The 17,309-nt window shown below is 43.1% G+C and overlaps 1 protein-coding gene across 3 annotated transcripts in view; it reads left to right on the forward strand.

The window, feature by feature from the left end:
• Positions 1-17,309, forward strand: part of LOC147747715 (coagulation factor XIII B chain-like) — a 504,437-nt gene that overhangs the window by 426,573 nt on the left and 60,555 nt on the right. For all 3 annotated transcript variants that reach the window (XM_086955171.1, XM_086955177.1, XM_086955183.1), the window contains one exon: positions 13,413-13,613. In XM_086955171.1, coding sequence (XP_086811297.1) covers positions 13,413-13,613 — 201 coding nt within the window. The remainder of the gene's footprint in view (positions 1-13,412; positions 13,614-17,309) is intronic.

Consider the following 17,309-nt stretch of genomic DNA (forward strand, 5'->3'; position numbering starts at 1 on the left):
TGAAAGTATAAGTGCATGGACCAATGGGATGCATTTTGCATGACGTGATGGAGAGCAGTTACAACTTCACTACACAGTGGGCCTGGATTGACTGAATCCCTGTGGATGGAGGGTGGAGACCCATAACTGAAGTGAGGAGGAATAGAGAAAATGATACCCATAGAAATTCCGTGAGGTCCTTTTTAACAAATGGCTGCTGATTAGGTCTTTCTGAATGACTAGTTAGGGTGGATGGTAGGAGTTAAGGGTAAGGCATACATTCCTCTTTGTTAAAGGTATCAAAGCTTCTAAGCAGAGCTATCCTTTGTCTGTGCCTGATGAATGCTCAAAACTGCTGATGACAGCCAGATGCGGAGATCTTATGCTTCATTGTATCCTTATTTTGGATACTTCATCTTGTAGGAAGCACTATTGCTGCTGACTGTGAGAGTCATCACCTAGCACAAAGGCTGTGTCTGAGCTACATCCAGAACATTGATAGTTGAAAGAGAATCACCCCAAATCATTTCTGAAACCTCATTAGTGGATCCATATCCACTATCTGTAAAATGAGTATTAAAGTGGAACTGTGAAATTATTACAAAAATGGAGGTAACAAAATGTCTCTGTTTATTCATTGTCTTATTTCTTAAAATAGTTGTATTAAAAACAATGATTAGAATTCTCTGTGAATTTCTTTACTTTTGTGTCTTTCATGCCTGTATGTCTTTCTCTGATTTGTTGCAAAAATGCATTCATATTCCAATGACATTCTGTTCAATTATTATAGTCCGGTTCCTTCCCTTGTGACTCCTCAACGGAATACTTCCACTGATGGCCTGACAGAGAAGGGGCCATTGAAGGAAGGAGTTTATACCTTCTGCCCTTTTTAGAGTAAAACCTGGCTGTAAGGGAAAGTTAAAGAAATAATGACCCAGACACCGTGGGAGAAAACTCCTAGCGTATGGAATGATTAGTTTATTATTTTTCAAAAACAATACCCCGCTTGGTGAACTTGTTTTTGAAAAACAAAACATTTTTGTAATGTTTGATGGCTGCTCATCATGTCTTATGGTACTATCCTTCAAATATTGTGTGCATTGATAGGAAATGCCATGACAGCAGTTCCTTATAATGTACAGAGTGATTCACAGGGCCTGACATATTGTTCCCCGCCATCCTGAAGGAGTTAGCTTCATCCTCGAATCTCTAAATCAGACCCATAGTTTTTCTTCCTTCTCTCATGAGATTGGAATGAAGGCTCATTATGCTGTGCCGGTTACTTCATAAGTGTCCTATGCAATTGTTTCTATTTTGATAAAATCACCCTAAATATTAGATGGCTCTTTGTTATTGGGATACAACATTTCCATTTCTGTTTTTTACTTATACAAATCAATGTTTTCAGGTGTTTTAGTATTATATGTTTAATTGAATGGAATTTTAATTAATAATTCCAGAATCCACTGATTTGCAGCAGAAGACGGGCGTTCTGATAACAAGGTGCCATTAGGTAACCCTCTATATGGCCTTGGTACAGTCCCATAGCCTTGTGAGTAAGAGTGAGTATAGAGTTTTATAGGAGTGAACAGCTTCGACGAGTTTTGCAAAGGTTCTAATCATATTTATCATTAGTCACCTCTGCAGGTAAACATAAACGAGTAGGAGCATTTGTGTAGTATGAAACAGCTCCATTGTGGGCCTCCCAAGTCTCTATGTTTGGGCTGATGGTGTAATAGAGTGGCATTCTGTGCCATATCTGTCAAAATAACCTGGAAGCATTCAAATATTTCTGACCTTTATACCTATAAGTTAGTGCCTGCATCTAAATCCAGTTTTATCACTAAGGGCCTCATGTCGCAGGGTTTGTGAACATAAAAGGGCTTATCATCATAATGTGCAAACCCTTTTTATGAGCTGGATTATTATTTTCACTCCTAAAAGACTTTAATCATTTGCTTCCGAATTACAAGTAGGAGGGTTAATGAAAGGGGTTTTCCCCCTCCGCTTTAAAATTAAGAAAGAGGTTTATTGATAGTTTATGACTGTCATTGCTTTCTCAAAGTATTGATGAGCTAACGACCCTCAAGTTGTGGTGATAACTAATTTCCTTGTCAGAAAGGGGATCCTTAGGACCACTTTCTCTTTGGGAATCAGGTTGGCAGCCTCAGGCAAGAGAAGTTCTCTAAAACTAAAAATCTTTTTTTTATTTGAACTAGCACTGGTTGCTTTCGGGAACACGGAGTGCTATCCCTGACAGGCTATCTTCTCTGAGTACGTGCCTAAAGAATATTATGTAGGCAGGCCATACTGAAACCCCCTTCTAAACAATATATTCTGAATCAACTGAACACTACATATGTCAATTTGTTGAAAATACTTTTCCATTTGTAAAACGTGTGTGGAATTTGCAATCACTTTTTGCGAATGAAATAAGAAAATCTGTATCCTATCTTACACAATAAGATGATTGCCAATTGTTTTTACTCTTTCTTTGCAGTTCTACCTGCTGTAAGTAATTAGTGAAGTTTTTCTGCTATTTGCAGAGCCACTGGCTAAACAGTGTAGAATCTATACCTTTTAGCTAGAGGCCGGATATATAGGGAAGTTTTTGTGCTATTTGCATGGGCGTCGGTTGAACAGTGCAGAATGTCTACTATTTAGCTAGCGGCTGGGTAAATAGTGAAATTTCAGGCTGCCAGGCCATTAGTAAAGGAAGAGTTTATTTACCTGGTCGCAGGCCATATAGTACAAAATCAGCGCTATTTACTGTACGCCTACAAAATAGTACATGATCTCTGCTGTTTAGCCGGCCATAGACTAAGTAGTAGAGATGATGTACAATTTGACCAGCAGCAGGATAAATAGTGTGAAGGTGGTGTTTATTTAGTCGGCCATAAAGAAAACAAGCATTTGCAATGCAATAGGTCTCGCATTCACTCGAGTTTGAGCTATTGTATTGTAAATGGCATTGCCTTTTATTTATTTGTTTTGGGTTTTGAAACATATATAAAAGGCATTGTCATTTACAATACTAATAGCTTAAACTCTCGCAAATGTGAGGCCTATTGCATTGCAATAAAGGGCCATCTTGACCACTTGTTAGATTGTAAATATCAAAGGGAGAGACCGGCTTGGGACTTCTTAAAAGTAGTGATAAATAGTGCTGTGAAGAAGATGTGTAAGCGTTGTAAATTATACAGACACAAAGTGTTAAGTGAGAGTTACATTTGACCTGAGCTATAAACACTAACAAAGTGCTCCAACACCTTTCGCTCTGTGATTATTTTGTCGCAGCTCAGGACGAAGAGCGTAACAAGGGCTATTTCCTGCCCTCTCCGTGATTTGAGTGTGCAGTGTGGCATTGCATATTGTCATTGCTATCTTTGGCCAAGTAAAAAACACTCCAGCTGTAGCAGGGCCCTGGCTTCACCTCCTGGTGCAGAGCAGAGCTGTGCTTTATGGCAGGCATGGATGGAGGGATGGATGGTCTCGGCTGCAGCTCCGACCTCGTACAGTGCCATAGCTATTACTAGTGAGTGAAAGACGCTAAGGTAGTGGTATTGGCTGTGGTGGTGGTACTGGTGGTAGTGGTATTGGTGGTGGTGTTGGTGGTGGTGTTGGTGGTGGTGGAATTGGTGGTGGTATTGCTATTGATAAGTGGTGGTATTGTCGGTATTGGTGGTGGTGGGATTGGTGGTGGTGGAATTGGTGATGCTGGTATTTGTGGTGGTGGTGTTGGTGGTGGCATTGGTGGTGGTGGTGGTAATGGTATTTGCAGTCATGGTATTGGTGGAGGTTTTATTGCTATTGGTGGTGGTAGTAGTATTGGTGGTGGGTGTATTGCTGGTAGTATTGGTAGTAGTGGTATTGGTGGTGGTGGTGGTGGTGATGGTGCTGGTATTAGTATTGGTACTGGAGTTGGTCTTGGTATTAGTGTCAATTGTGATGGTATTGGTGGTGGAGGTATTGGTGGCATTGGTGGTGGTGTTGTGGTGGTTTTGGTGGTTGTGATAATGGGGGTTGTGGTATTGGTGGTTGTGGTATTGGTAGTGGTGCTGGTATTGGTGGTGGTGGTATTGGTAATGGTTGTAGTATCGGTGGTGGTATTGGTGGCAGTAGCGGCGGTGGTGGTATTGGTATTGGTAGTTTTGGTGGTATTGGTGGGAATATTGGTATTGATGGTGGTGGTGATATTAATGTTTGGTATTTGTAGTGGTGGTTGTATTGGTGGTGGTGATATTGGTTGTGGTATTAGTGGTATTGGTGGTGGTGGTGGTGGTGGTGTTGGTGGTGGTATGGGTAGTGGTATTTGTGGTGGTATTGGTGGTGGTGGTAGTGGTATTGGGCTGGTGGTAATTGTGGTGATGGTATTGGTGATGGCGGTGGTATTGGTTGTAGTGGTATTTGTATCAGTAATGTTGGTATTGGTGATGGGGGTAGTATTGGTGGTGGTGGTCTTGGTATTGGTGGTGGTAGTATTGGTGGTATTGGTGGAGGTGGTATTAGTATTGGTGGTGGTAGTCTTTGTGGTAATGGTATTGGTGCTGGTGGTTTTGTTATTGGTGGTATTGGCAGTGGTGGTATTGGCAGCGGTATTGGTGGTGGCAGTATTGGTGGTAGTGGTATTGGTGGTAGTGGTATTGGTGGTGGTGGTATTGGTGGTAGTGGTATTGGCGGTTGTGCTATCGGTGTTGGTGGTGGTAGTATTAGTGGTGGTGTTATTGGGGTTGATGGTAGTATTGGTGGTGGTTTTGATGGTGGTGATGGTGGCATTGTTGGTGGTGGTAGTATTGGTGTGGCGGTGGATTTGGTGGTGGTGGTATTGGTGGTGACAGATACTACACAGGGATACCAGGGCCAGCGTCTCCCCAGGGTCTGCCCCAGGCACTGTTCTGAACTACTTTCACTCTTAGGATGTTTACTTTGCAAAAATTGCCTCACTCTATACGTCCAGAGTCAGAGCGAGTGGGATGTGATTTCAGACCTGGAATTACTGGATGCATTCCCAGTAGGTTAGTCCTGCGCGAATCATTATTTTCACTCTCCTTACCGATCTGTAACGTGTGTGTCTGTGTCACGTAGTTGGACAATAGAACGTTGTTGCATTTGTGTCTTCCACTTAGAGGTTTTCCCCGAGGGCTAGTTTCAGCATGTTTTTCTTAAAAATCCAAAAGTGCTGTCAGACTGAATGGGTTAATAAACAAATGTGCACTTTGTGCACACCATTCGTAGGTCAGGATCCATTGCTGGAACTATAGTTTCAAACTAGTCACAAACAGCAACCACAAATACGAATCCAAAACAAGCTTCTGGTCACAAACTTCAAGTCTTTCAAATTCTAGAACGATGCCACGTAAAAGTCCTTAGGTGGGTCATTGTGACCTAAGGCAGCAAGTGTAGTCTAAATACTAAAACCGAACACCAAAAATATTAGTCGTAAATCATGGTACACCTCTAGGCATAAACAGGATAAAATAAGAGAGAAACAAGGACCTAACAACAAGAAAGTGAACGAGTGGTGTGCGCTTGATGGTGAAAAAAATACGAGACCTCTCTGTCTCAGAGTCTAGTAGGGCTGCTTGCTCGCCGGGTTTAATGGCATGGATTCAGCAGGCGAGGAGTGAAAGATTGCACTTGGCCGCTTGTTAAGAGACTTTAATGCGTATCTGTCAGTGCTGTTTTGCTTTTTAAGTACAAATAAAAATGCTTTGTAAAAATGTATTTTATGTCGCTACATGGAATGCATTTTTACGAAGGTTTTTCATTTGTACTTAAACAAGCATTGGCATCGCCAATAGGTCTCGCCTTTGGGACCTTATAAGTGTTTAGTTATCCAGCACAATATCCTTGGTTCAACAACATCAAGTGTTGCATGGCTAAACACTTATAAGGTCCCAAAGGCGAGACCTATTGGCTATGCCAATGCTTGTTTGTTTATTGTTTATGATGCTCCTTTTCATGGTTTTTGAGGGCTTGGCTCTTTTGGAGCATCTCATGGAAGGCCTTGTGCTATCATTAAGATTCTGTTTAAGGGGGATTGTGCTTGCTTAGTATTTCAAATCTGGCAAAACATCAGCAGTCAAATTGCAGCAGCATACAGAGGGAAGGACTTGTACAATAGTTAATTCGTTTTTGAGGACACAGTGCCTTGGGGCACTTGCAGGAGGTAAATTGAATGAGATACTGTTATGGGGATTCTGTGGAATGGGGAAGTGAAAGCAGGAGAGATGCAAGTAATGCATCTGGGTAATTCACAGAAGAAGTTCACTCTGCTGCCTGTGAATAAACACACTTTTTCATAATATTCAACAAGCAGAGTAAGTTTAGGGCATTGATCCTTATGGTCCCATGTCATAAGCAGCCACTTCAGCCACAGTGCCATTTTAGCCACATGCAAAATGCATTTTGGGAATGGTAGTTTGGATTTTTAACATGTTAAGCAGTGTTTTAAGTGGACACGATCCTATCTATACAAAACCCTCATGTCTGTACTTGTCTCAGAAAAAGAATATCACTCCAAAATAATATTAAAATCTGTGTAATAGTCTGTACCTGACTAAAATAATTGTGTTTGTGAGTACGTGCTGGGATGGACGCAGTAGGGGGATGAAAAGTAGGAGAATAAAAGCCAAATGTTGGAACACTTGGAGGGTTTTGGCGACCAGAGACATGAGGACTGGGAGAAGGAGAACCAGTCCCAGGGAAACCTAATCTATGAGGACCATAGTTACCAATGCCAGAGGGTACCAGGAACAAATAGATTTTGAGAAACAGGACAATAAAAAACAAAACTAGGGTTAGTGGGATCAGCATGAAAAGGACCAGGAGGATCAGGAGGATTTGGAACCGGGGGATCTGGACCCAGTGGTCAAGGGCCTGAAGGGACAGAAGGGCCAGAGGTAAAAGGAACAGAAGGCCCTGAACCATAATGACAAGAAGGATTATGAGGCCCGCTGGCTGATGTCCTTCTTGGAGAATCGCTCTCAGGCAGTTCGGCTTGGAGAGCTAGCCGGCACCAAACAGTCCATCACATGCGGAGTTCCACAGGACTCTTCCCTGTCACCTCACCTGTTTAATCTCTACATTCTTCCACTGATTCAGGCCCTCAGAGATGAGCAGGTGAAGGTGTTTAACTACGCAGATGATTTACAGCTGCTGTTCACGATTGATAATTCTGAAACCTCTATTTTGAATTTTCAATCGACTATGAGGAACATCAAAGCTTGGATGGACCAAAACCACTTGAAAATAAATCCGGGAAAAACTGAGCTAGTTCTCACGGGAGACAGCGTCAAACACTGGGGCCCCCACTACTGGCCGCCAGACATGGGTCAAGCCCCGACCCCCTCACTGTCAGCAAAGACACTTGGGGTCACCGTGGACTGCGATCTCTCGCTGAAGGCCCAAGTGGGCCAGGTGGTCTCTAAGTGTTTCTTTCAACTAAGAAAAATCCGGAAGGTTCGGCGCCTTCTCACCCCGGAGGCAATCACCCAGGTAGTGATCGCCACCGTGCTGTCCCATCTGGACTATGCGAACTCCATTTACCTAGGCCTCCCCCTCTACCTGTCAAAACACCTCAAAATGGTGCAGAACTATACTGCCAGATTGATTCTGAATCAACCCAGATGGCAACCAGCTTCCCCTCTACTTATGAAACATCATTGGCTTCCGGTGATCCAGCATTGCACCTTTAAAACAGGATGAACGATTTTCAAATCATTACACTGCAAAAGCCCCAAATTCATTGACCAACTTATCACAAAGATCGTACCGTCTCGCAACCTCCGCTCATCCCATCTTGGCCTCCTTCAGATATCCTCTTTCAAACGCAAGCGCTCTGGCGGCCGCAGGTTTGCCACACTGGCTCCTCGTCTGTGGAACGCTTTCCCTCTTGAGATTCGGACCTGCCAGGACCTTTTTTCATTGCGGAAAGCCTTAAAGACCTGGCTTTACAGACAAGCATATCAATAACCCTACATTCCATGTCCCCGGTTATGTTACTGTCTATTCCAGCGCCAGGAAACCAATCGGTGTTTGTGCGCTTAATAAGATTTTTATTAACATAACATAACATGAGGCCATGTGGGCACTAACCAGGACCAGAGGGATGAGGACAGCCAGGCCATGAGTCACAGACCCAAGTAGACACTCCAAAGAGGACCAGTACCAGGAGACAAATGCCAAGAAGGACCAGTGATAGGAGGGCCATACCACAGACATCAGATCAAGGAGGAACAAGGCGCCAAGAAGCAAAGAAGGTAAGGACCAGGAGACAACAACCAGAAAGGACCAGGGCAAGCAGAATCTGGAGGCCCTAGATTAGAATAACCCTGGGATATAAAGGATGAGAACGTTTAGGTCCAGTGAGACCAGGATCAGGAGGTCCAGGAATGTCTGACTCAGGGGAATTCTAAATCATGGTGACACTAACTATATGAACCAGGGTGACTCACATTATTGGATCTAGGAGGAACAGTGCCAGAGGGATGATAAAGACCAGACTCAATACTATCATTACTGGGAGGACCATAATAGATGGGTCCATGGTCAGATAGACAAGAACAAAGTAGAATAGGCCAACCAGGAGTTCAGTAAGACTAGTAGAAGTAGGATGAGACAGGAGGACTGAGGACTAGGGGTGCTATGGAAACCAAGGCTAGTGGAACACGCATCAGAAGACCCAATACATGAGGGTCGAACAAAGGAGTACTAAAACTACGACCAGGACTACATGGACCAAGGTAACCAGGATCAGACAAATTAGGAACAGGCAAACAAGGGGATTAGATAAATCAGGGGAACTGGACCTGGAGGTTTGATGGTCGAGAATTAGGGGGAGGAAGACTAAAAGTTCCAGGACTGGGAGTTTGTGAAACAAGTGTCCCAAAATCCAAATGACCACGGGGGCAGTACATGGGAATGACAACCAGTCAAAGCAGAATCAGGAAGTATAGGGTCAGGACTTTCTTCATCTAGCATTAACCTGTGGTCACGGAACATCAGAACTAGGAAATACTAGGATGATCTGAGACAGGACATGTTATTGCAGAGCCATGAGGGCAAGGAGGATGGGGGCCAGGAGAATCAGGACCAGGATCAGTACCAGATTAAAGAAGCCCAAGAAGATCAGGGCCTAAAGGGCTAAACTGAAAGGATCATGACCTGGAGGACCAGAAACAGGGCTAAAAGGGTCACGAAGATCAGGACATAGGGGACCAGGGCTCGGATTACCAAGTGGGCCAGATTAATCATTACAAGTTGGAGAACTAGGGTGAGTAGGATCTTGGGTATGAAGGCAAACTAGCATCTGGAAGACCAAGTGCAATGAACATTGGTGGGCGGGAGGAACAGCACCAAAATGACCAGGCTCAGGGGGACCCTACCAAGGAGAACCTGTATTAACAGGACCTCAATAATGGCTACAGTAATAGTAGAACAAAATGGACGAGGAATAGCTCTAGGAGAACAAGGACAACCTAAAACATGAGGAAAAATACTTAGTGTGCCAGGACAGGAGAAGCAAGATAGACTAGGACCTGCGGTTCCCCTGCTAGGAGGTTGACGGCAAGGAGAACCAGGGCAAGGTGGCTAGGACCAAGAGAACTACAAAGGCAGGGCCATATGAGACAGGACAGGAGGAACCAGGAAGGGGCATGATGGCCAAAAGGCAAGGTTTATGATAACAAGCACAATAGGACAAGAAGAACCAGGACAACCATGACCAAGGAGACCAAAACTAAGAATGGTCAGGTACAGGAGACCTAGGCCCCGGAGAAACCAAAGTATAAGAAACAGGACCAAGGGGTTCAGGTACAATGGGCACAGAGTATCAAGAAAGATACAGACTATGAAAAACAAGAATAGCATGTCCCGGGTCAGGAGTGCCAGGTAGCTAAAACAATGAACACAGGCAGAGGGAGTCAGAAAGAAAGGTTTTAAGAGGACTAGCAAACAAAGGACCAAGGAGACCAGGAAGATCAGGGCAAAGAGGACCAGGACCTTGAGTACCAGGACCAGAAGGACTAAAGTGAGGAGGTAAAGGTGGATCAGGACCAGGGACATCAGAAACAGGATTATCACAGCCTGGGGTTCCAGGCCATAAGGTGAGGAACAGGATGGCCAGGAAGATGAGCAACAGGATGTTCAGGACCAGGCGGACTAGATAAAGAAGGACCATAATGTGTTTGTGTAGCAGCATGAGGTCAAGCAGCAGGAAGACCAGGACCAAGAGGTTCAGGACCAGATCCAGGAAGACAAGATCTAGTCCAATAGGACCAGAGGCCAGAATAACCAAGGAAAAGAAGGGTGCCCGAACCAAGAATACCAGGAGGAGCAGAGCCAGGAGGACCAGAACCAGAGAAAGGAGGATTAGAAGGATCAGCACCAATAAGACCAGGAACAGGACTGAGTGTGCCAGGGGGATCTTATACATAGGACCAGGGTCCAGAGTGCCAAGTGCGGTGGAAAAAACAGAACCGGAATGCAGCAGGACCATGGTGAGGAAAATCTGGCGGACCAGAACAGCCAGAGCCAGCAAGGCAATGGGGACTGGACTTAGAAAGACCCAGAGAACTAGAACCAAGACCAAGAGGGCCCAGACCATTGGATGCAGTGCCAGAAGGACTATGAGGGCAAGGCACAAGGCCCGAAGGTTTATCCAAAGCAGGAAGAGAAGACCTAAGAGGGCAAGGCCTTAGAGGGCCAGGACACATGAGGCCAGGTAGTAAGTTATGTAACTTACCTGTATGAATACCAAAAAGTATTAAACTTAGACTCAAGTCTAAGTTTACTGATTTTTGATACTCCTATCAACTCTAGACCCATATGTTTAGGGTTTCTTCAGGCTGGTGACTGTTACACTTTCTTAGGCCCCAAAGGTACATGGGTGTTAGTAGGTTGTGTTGATGCTGGATTTGCTCAGAGTGAATTCCAGAACTTTGCACAGAGCCCTTGCTGGAAAAGAGTGTGATATTAAGGGGATGGTCTACAGGGCAGCCTTGGGATGGTTCATATAACCTAATATGTGCCTGGATGACACAGCTGCCTCTAAGAAACATAGGAATGCACCTTGAATGAAGGCTTCCCTGAAATTTATACATTTTAACACCTGTTGTGTTTTTTGTCAACACTTGACTAGTGATCTATGGAGAAGGGGTCTGCAACACTGATGCCCAATATTGCCCAGCCAGTGATTGATTTTGTCACATCATTCGCTGCCTGACCCACTACTGTCAGTAATCTGTTCATGGAATGCAAAATCCAGCCACCTTCACCTGTACATTTGGCTTAGATATATTGCCCCTATTAGGTGCAAAGGTCAATCAAGTGAGTGCCCTGGATTGGGAGATCCGCTGGTGTGAAATCCTCACTACACGTCCATTTTGTGCCGCCCTCAACCAACAACATCCTTTGCATTTAGCAAAATGTCTTGAGAAAGTTGTGGTGTACAAGTCATGGTGTACCCATTCCTTTTACCGGTGGAGGGGTCCGTTACCACATGTAAGTTAATTTCCACCAGGGCATTATGATTAGCAGTCTCTGTCCGAGAGTACTTATGCCATCTGTTAAGTATTCCCTCTTTTCCCTGCCAATATATATTCTCATTGCTGTTCTAGGACAGCTCCTCATTGTACCAGCACTCATCATGCTAGCAGAACTCCTGCCTGGTGCCACAATGTAGTCCCCCACAAATGTAGACCACCATTGAACTGTAAAAGTATACACTCCAATACAAAATACATCACCTGCTGCATCCCAGGGTCTGGGGTTTCTTTTTTTATTTAAAAAAAATTGTATATGGAAATTTTAAAAGAAAATACAACCAAAATACTAAATGACATCAGGTATTAAGTCTCCCATTAATACGAGTATCGTCCAAGTGGTCGAAACATGACATTAATCCTATTCAAATTGAGACGGTTGCACAGATATAATTTCCAGATTCACTGGGGCCAACAGCTAGAAGCCACGTAATCCTTGAGGTTTAGCTATTGCCTGGTAGGATTTTTAATATCCTTGGGGCTTATTACCAAGAGCCATTATCGCCGCTTTAGCGGGACTTTTTCTCACTAAAGCGGCGATAATTTTATCGCCCTATTACCAAGCTGTCGCTAACACCAGTTAGCAACAGCTTGTAGGCGATAGCGGGCATTTTGGGGCCCACTTTGCATGTCAGCGATAATTATCGCTAATGACATGCAAAGTAAGCGTGCCGAAATGTCAGCAACTGAAAACAGTTGCTGCAATCGCTATCGCCTATGGTCAACACAGGCGTAGATTTGGAAATATTTGCGCTAAGCACGAATATCTCCAAAAGCTAACGCCTGCCCTGACCAGTTCTTAGCCATGTTATCCAATGAGAGGTGGATAACATTGGTAAGAGCATTGGCACGGTAATGCCTGAATATCGCTGTATTCACAGCGATATTCACGCATTTCGCCTGTTTTTTATCGCTTCTGAGATAAACCTTGCTAATAGCAAGGTATCTCAGCGATAAAAACAGGTGAAGGGCGGCGATAGTAATATTCCCGCTAAGCCAACATAGCGATGATTATCGCTAGTTGTTGGTAATATGCACCCTCGTCTTTAACCTCTTGTGGGAGTTTTGTAGTTGTCCGTCTACCAAAAACAATAATAAGGGAAGACGAGAAATTAAGTAAAAGTTTGAGACAACGGGGGAAACAGAAAAGGAAGAGGGAGCAGGCATTGGAACATCATAGTGGTCAGTTGTCATTGAGGGGGTGCCGACTGACGATAGAGGAGGCATTGTACCTGGGGCATTTCACCTTTAATTTATGGGAGAGTTTGGGGTTTCTGACACACCAAAGGAGGATGCCGGGGTCAGCCACATTGAGGATGGTTTAAAAATTGTGGGGTGGCGGGCAGCATTGTCTTGAAATGCTGGTCTTTGGTACTTTTCAAGTTACTATGCACTTTTTTTCCTGGACGTTTTTAGGTTACAGCACTTTCATTAAAAACAAGAGTTCAAAGAGTCAAGTTTTAAGAAGGTGCTTGAAGGTCTTTTTTTCTATGCAAGTATGGTTATCAAAAGAGATCATAGCATAGTACTGTCTGGTTGTGCCGCATAACACAGTCTGCCTGATTAGTGTTGTCAATTCCAGTTACATTATCGCCATGAAATTAACGCTTGCCAAGTTTGATTCAGGGTTTCTCTGCTAAACTTAAAATACACTTAGACTATTCTAAAAAGAACATGAAAAATGGAGAGCAAAATCTATTCTTGAAAAAGGTATGGAGGAACTTATATGTTTTACAATATCAATGTACAGTGTAAGCTGTGCAAAAATATACCTGATGTTAATGTGGCTTATTTTACTGCTCTTTTGATTGTTTTTATTTAGTAACGAGTCATGCACTATTTTTAGTTTCTGTTTTCATTTCAACGAGTCAATTTGCATATATTTTACAGGCCTGTGTCAGGTAACCAAAGACAAACTGGAAGAACATTTTGTAGAATTAAGCTCGATGCAGAGGGATAAAACGGCTTTCAAGGAGGGCGACACAATAATGTTTAGATGTAAACCCGGATTTCGAGTACTCACACCTCCAGGGATCCTAGTTGCAAATTGTACTAAGGATGGGTTTACCTACCCCACATGCATCAATCCAGGTAAGTGTAATGTACTTGCGTAAACCTTTTTTAGTTAATGATGGGTGGTGGAGTCACAGAATGAAATCTGCTCTTGTCTGGCTGTAACTTGTTGCAAAGAAGGGTTTTTTAGGCTCCTTTGCATAGAAAATCGAGTGCCCAATTCACAAAGAGCATCTGCAGTCGTGGCTGAGGCTCCTCAGTCATGGTGTGATCTCCACACTCGTGGTAGGATCTCCGCACTGCAGTTTCTCATTGGGGAGATCCCACCAAGACTGCTGAGGCTCCGCCACGAGTGTGGAGGCTCTTTGTGAATCGCCCCTAAATATAGAGACAGGACCAACTTCAAACAAGGAATTTAGGGCCAGATGTAGGTCGCCAATTACCGGTCGGTTACAGCCGATTTCGGCCGTTACCGACCGGTAATTGGTTTTTGAGATGTAGGGGGCCCGGATTCTACCGAATCTGTAAATTTACTGATTCAGTAAATTTACAGATTCGGTAAAATACCCACTCGGTATATTTACCGAATCGGTAATTCCAGATGTAGGTGGCACTTAAAATAGTGCCACAGGCCCTTAAGAGTTTGTTATTTACCATGAAATACTATCTCATGATAAATAACGAATTCCTGTGTACATGCACAACTGTGCATGTACACCTGCGCCATGTGGCACACATACATGCCCTAAGGGCATGTATGTGTGTCACATTGCACACAAGCCAGAATCAGGGGTGCAACAGGGTGTCAAAGTGACACCCTGTCCCCCTTGTAAATTCGGTAATTTTACCGAATCGGTATTTACTGATTCGGTAATTGACATTGATTCCTATGGGCCTCAAGGCCCATAGGAATTAATGGCAATTACCGAATCAGTAAATACCGATTCGGTAATTACCGAATCTTACCGTTTTGGTAATTGATTCAGTAAATATACCTACATCCCGATTGCCAGTTCTTAAATACTGAATCAGTATGATTCAGTATTTAATAATCGGTAATCGGGGATTACCTACATCTGGCCCTCAATGTCTACGCCTAGAACTGGAAGCCCTCACGTTGTACCTTCATTTGCTGAATGCAGACAGATGCCTTGTTATCTAGTACTCCCTAACATGATTAGTGCAGGCATAGCTTAGGAAGTGAGTTTCTGGAGAGTGAATTAAAAATTTCCATCTAAAAAAGCAATGGTCCTGAGAATGGAGGTGTGAGATGACTAAGGTTCAGGAAGGACTGTCCTCATGAGGAACTGGGTCAGTACTGATTTGCATCAGGTTGTCCTCTGGCTAGAGTGGCACAGTAGGCAAAAATAATGAGCTGCTACCCTAAGTGATTGCTAATGAATAGACTATTTGCAAGTGTTTGTCCCATTGCATGTTGGATATTTGATGGCCAGTATAAAGCTTGGACACCTGGGACTAGCACAACTTTCCAAGCCTACTTCTGCTAATGTTTGTGAATTTCAAAAAGTAGTAAATTTGCACCTGTTCAAGAGGTACTTCTATCAGTATGGATTTACTACTCTTTTGGTAAAACTGTCATTACAATATACATTTAAGTTTCCAATTCTTAAAAATAAACAAGTTAAAACCTCTTAGTGAAATGAAAACAATGAGAAAAACCAAAACAGACATAGCAGAACCAACTCAGACCCAACTACTAAGTCAAGAATGAATTGATTGTTGGGTGTCACACCCCAAACATCCCCCCAAAGTTACTCCCCTGTTGTTGTAAACGTTATAAAAAATCACGCAAACTTCAAATGCAGGCGCTCTCCTGATTTTTATTAATGGTCTTGAGTCGCAGATGAGATATATTTCAAGTGACAGGTAGGATGCTTGAATTAATCCCATCAACTGGTAATTACTGTATGCCACATTTCAATCCTTTGTGATTTTTGATCATGTGATCGCTTTAGAAAGAGACCAACCTCATGCAAAGCAGCTTGGACCATGCTGCTGTCGAAACAGGCTAGATTAATGTAAACCCCTTGTGTACCATGTGAATTGGAACAAAGGGAACACCCACCAGAATAGAAGTCAGGGCATCTGCTTCTTCACATGAGCTCTTCTGTGACAGAATATGAGAACATACTTCAGTTTGTCACACATATGTAATACTTCTACCTCCTTCCCTCACCACCAAAAAGTATTGAATTAACATGGAAGTAAGCACACCGGTATATCTCCCTTAAAAAAATTAACATGTTAATACATTTCCAGTATGTGACCTAGGCGTTACAGCTCCGTGGACAATGCGTACTGGCCAGGAAGTGTGACCAACAGAACATCCTCAATATGTACTGAGTTGTCCCATAACTGGCATGCATCCAATACTGTTTTAGGGAATGAGGAGGTAATGCAGACAACACATAGCTGTTGTTCAGTTAGCAAATGTTGTCTGGCACGCGCCTCATGGAGATTGCCACTACATTGTAAGATATTTAATTAATGTCCTTAATTCTACTCATACTTACCTTCTCAGTAAGTAGATGTGGAGTCAAGAATAAATAAATAATTATTGTACAATGTAGTGGTAGGTCAATATCATGAGTGCAATCTTATTGCATGCAAATGTTGCTGACCCCGTAAATAGTTACAGTTTAAGTTTACCCAACAATTAAACCATAGTTCATGCAAAAATGTAATCAACAAACTTTGACTACTTCACTAACGTTGTTGTAAATCCAACATTATCATAATGAATCTGATTTCTAGAGAAACGAGTTAAAAAATAAATTGCACCAATTCGGTGTTATGACTTCCCAGCACAAGAGTTTTCAAAGGTGCAATATATTTGGGACTTTATAACCCTTTGTTAGAGTCAAACTACAAGAAGTAAGATAATATAAATCAGGCGATGCGCTTCAGCCGAGTACCCAACGCATCACTTAAAAGTTGCTGTATATCACATGAACTATGATTCAATTCTTGGAAAAACTTAAATTCGACTTCAGGGGAAATTGATTTAGCCTGATTAGCAAGTGTGGCTTCAGTGCGTCCTAGGACTGGTAAGCATACCCCTACCACCAGCTATTTATAAGTATCTATGTCTATTCAGGGGACAGAGAACGTTCCAGGACACATACTACATACATTTAGAGTGTTTTTCTTCAGATTCATCGTAATAACTGACCCCAAAATAGTGGCATACAACCCTCAGTGTGAGCGGCCGGTCTCTGATAAGACAGTGTTGTAATGTCAGAGGTAGTATAGCAAGGGAAAATGAGAAGCAAATATATCCATAGTAGTCACTAATGTCAGGCATGCCTGAGGACAAAGCATGGCTTGCAGATGGGCTGGAAAGATAGTGCCCAGCCAATGTTATTACTAAAAATCTTAGGCTTTGCCTATATTTTAAACAACCTTTCCAAAAGTCCTTTTTTCATCACCACAGTTAACTTGGAGCTGACTGTGAAGGTTTCCACATAATCAGGGCCATAAAGCCACCAGACTCTTTCTGACACCAATGGCACACGTGTAAGATAAACAGTATTGATACTGAGAGATTTGACACATAAAATTAAGGTTGACACCGGAGATGTAAGAAGCGTTTTGTTTATGTAGGTTTCTTATTCTTTTTTCAGAACATACAACGCCAGATGACACGTGTTTCGTCAACAGGAGGAAACCTGTGACTCTTCAGGGCTTGAAGGGCGCGATGCAAAATTCTAGACACAGGTGATAATTCCAACCCGGTCGACAGGTGAACAAGGT

This window comes from Lissotriton vulgaris, chromosome 1_1 (genome assembly GCF_964263255.1).
Source record: "Lissotriton vulgaris chromosome 1_1, aLisVul1.2, whole genome shotgun sequence".
Taxonomy (NCBI): Eukaryota; Metazoa; Chordata; class Amphibia; order Caudata; family Salamandridae; genus Lissotriton; species Lissotriton vulgaris.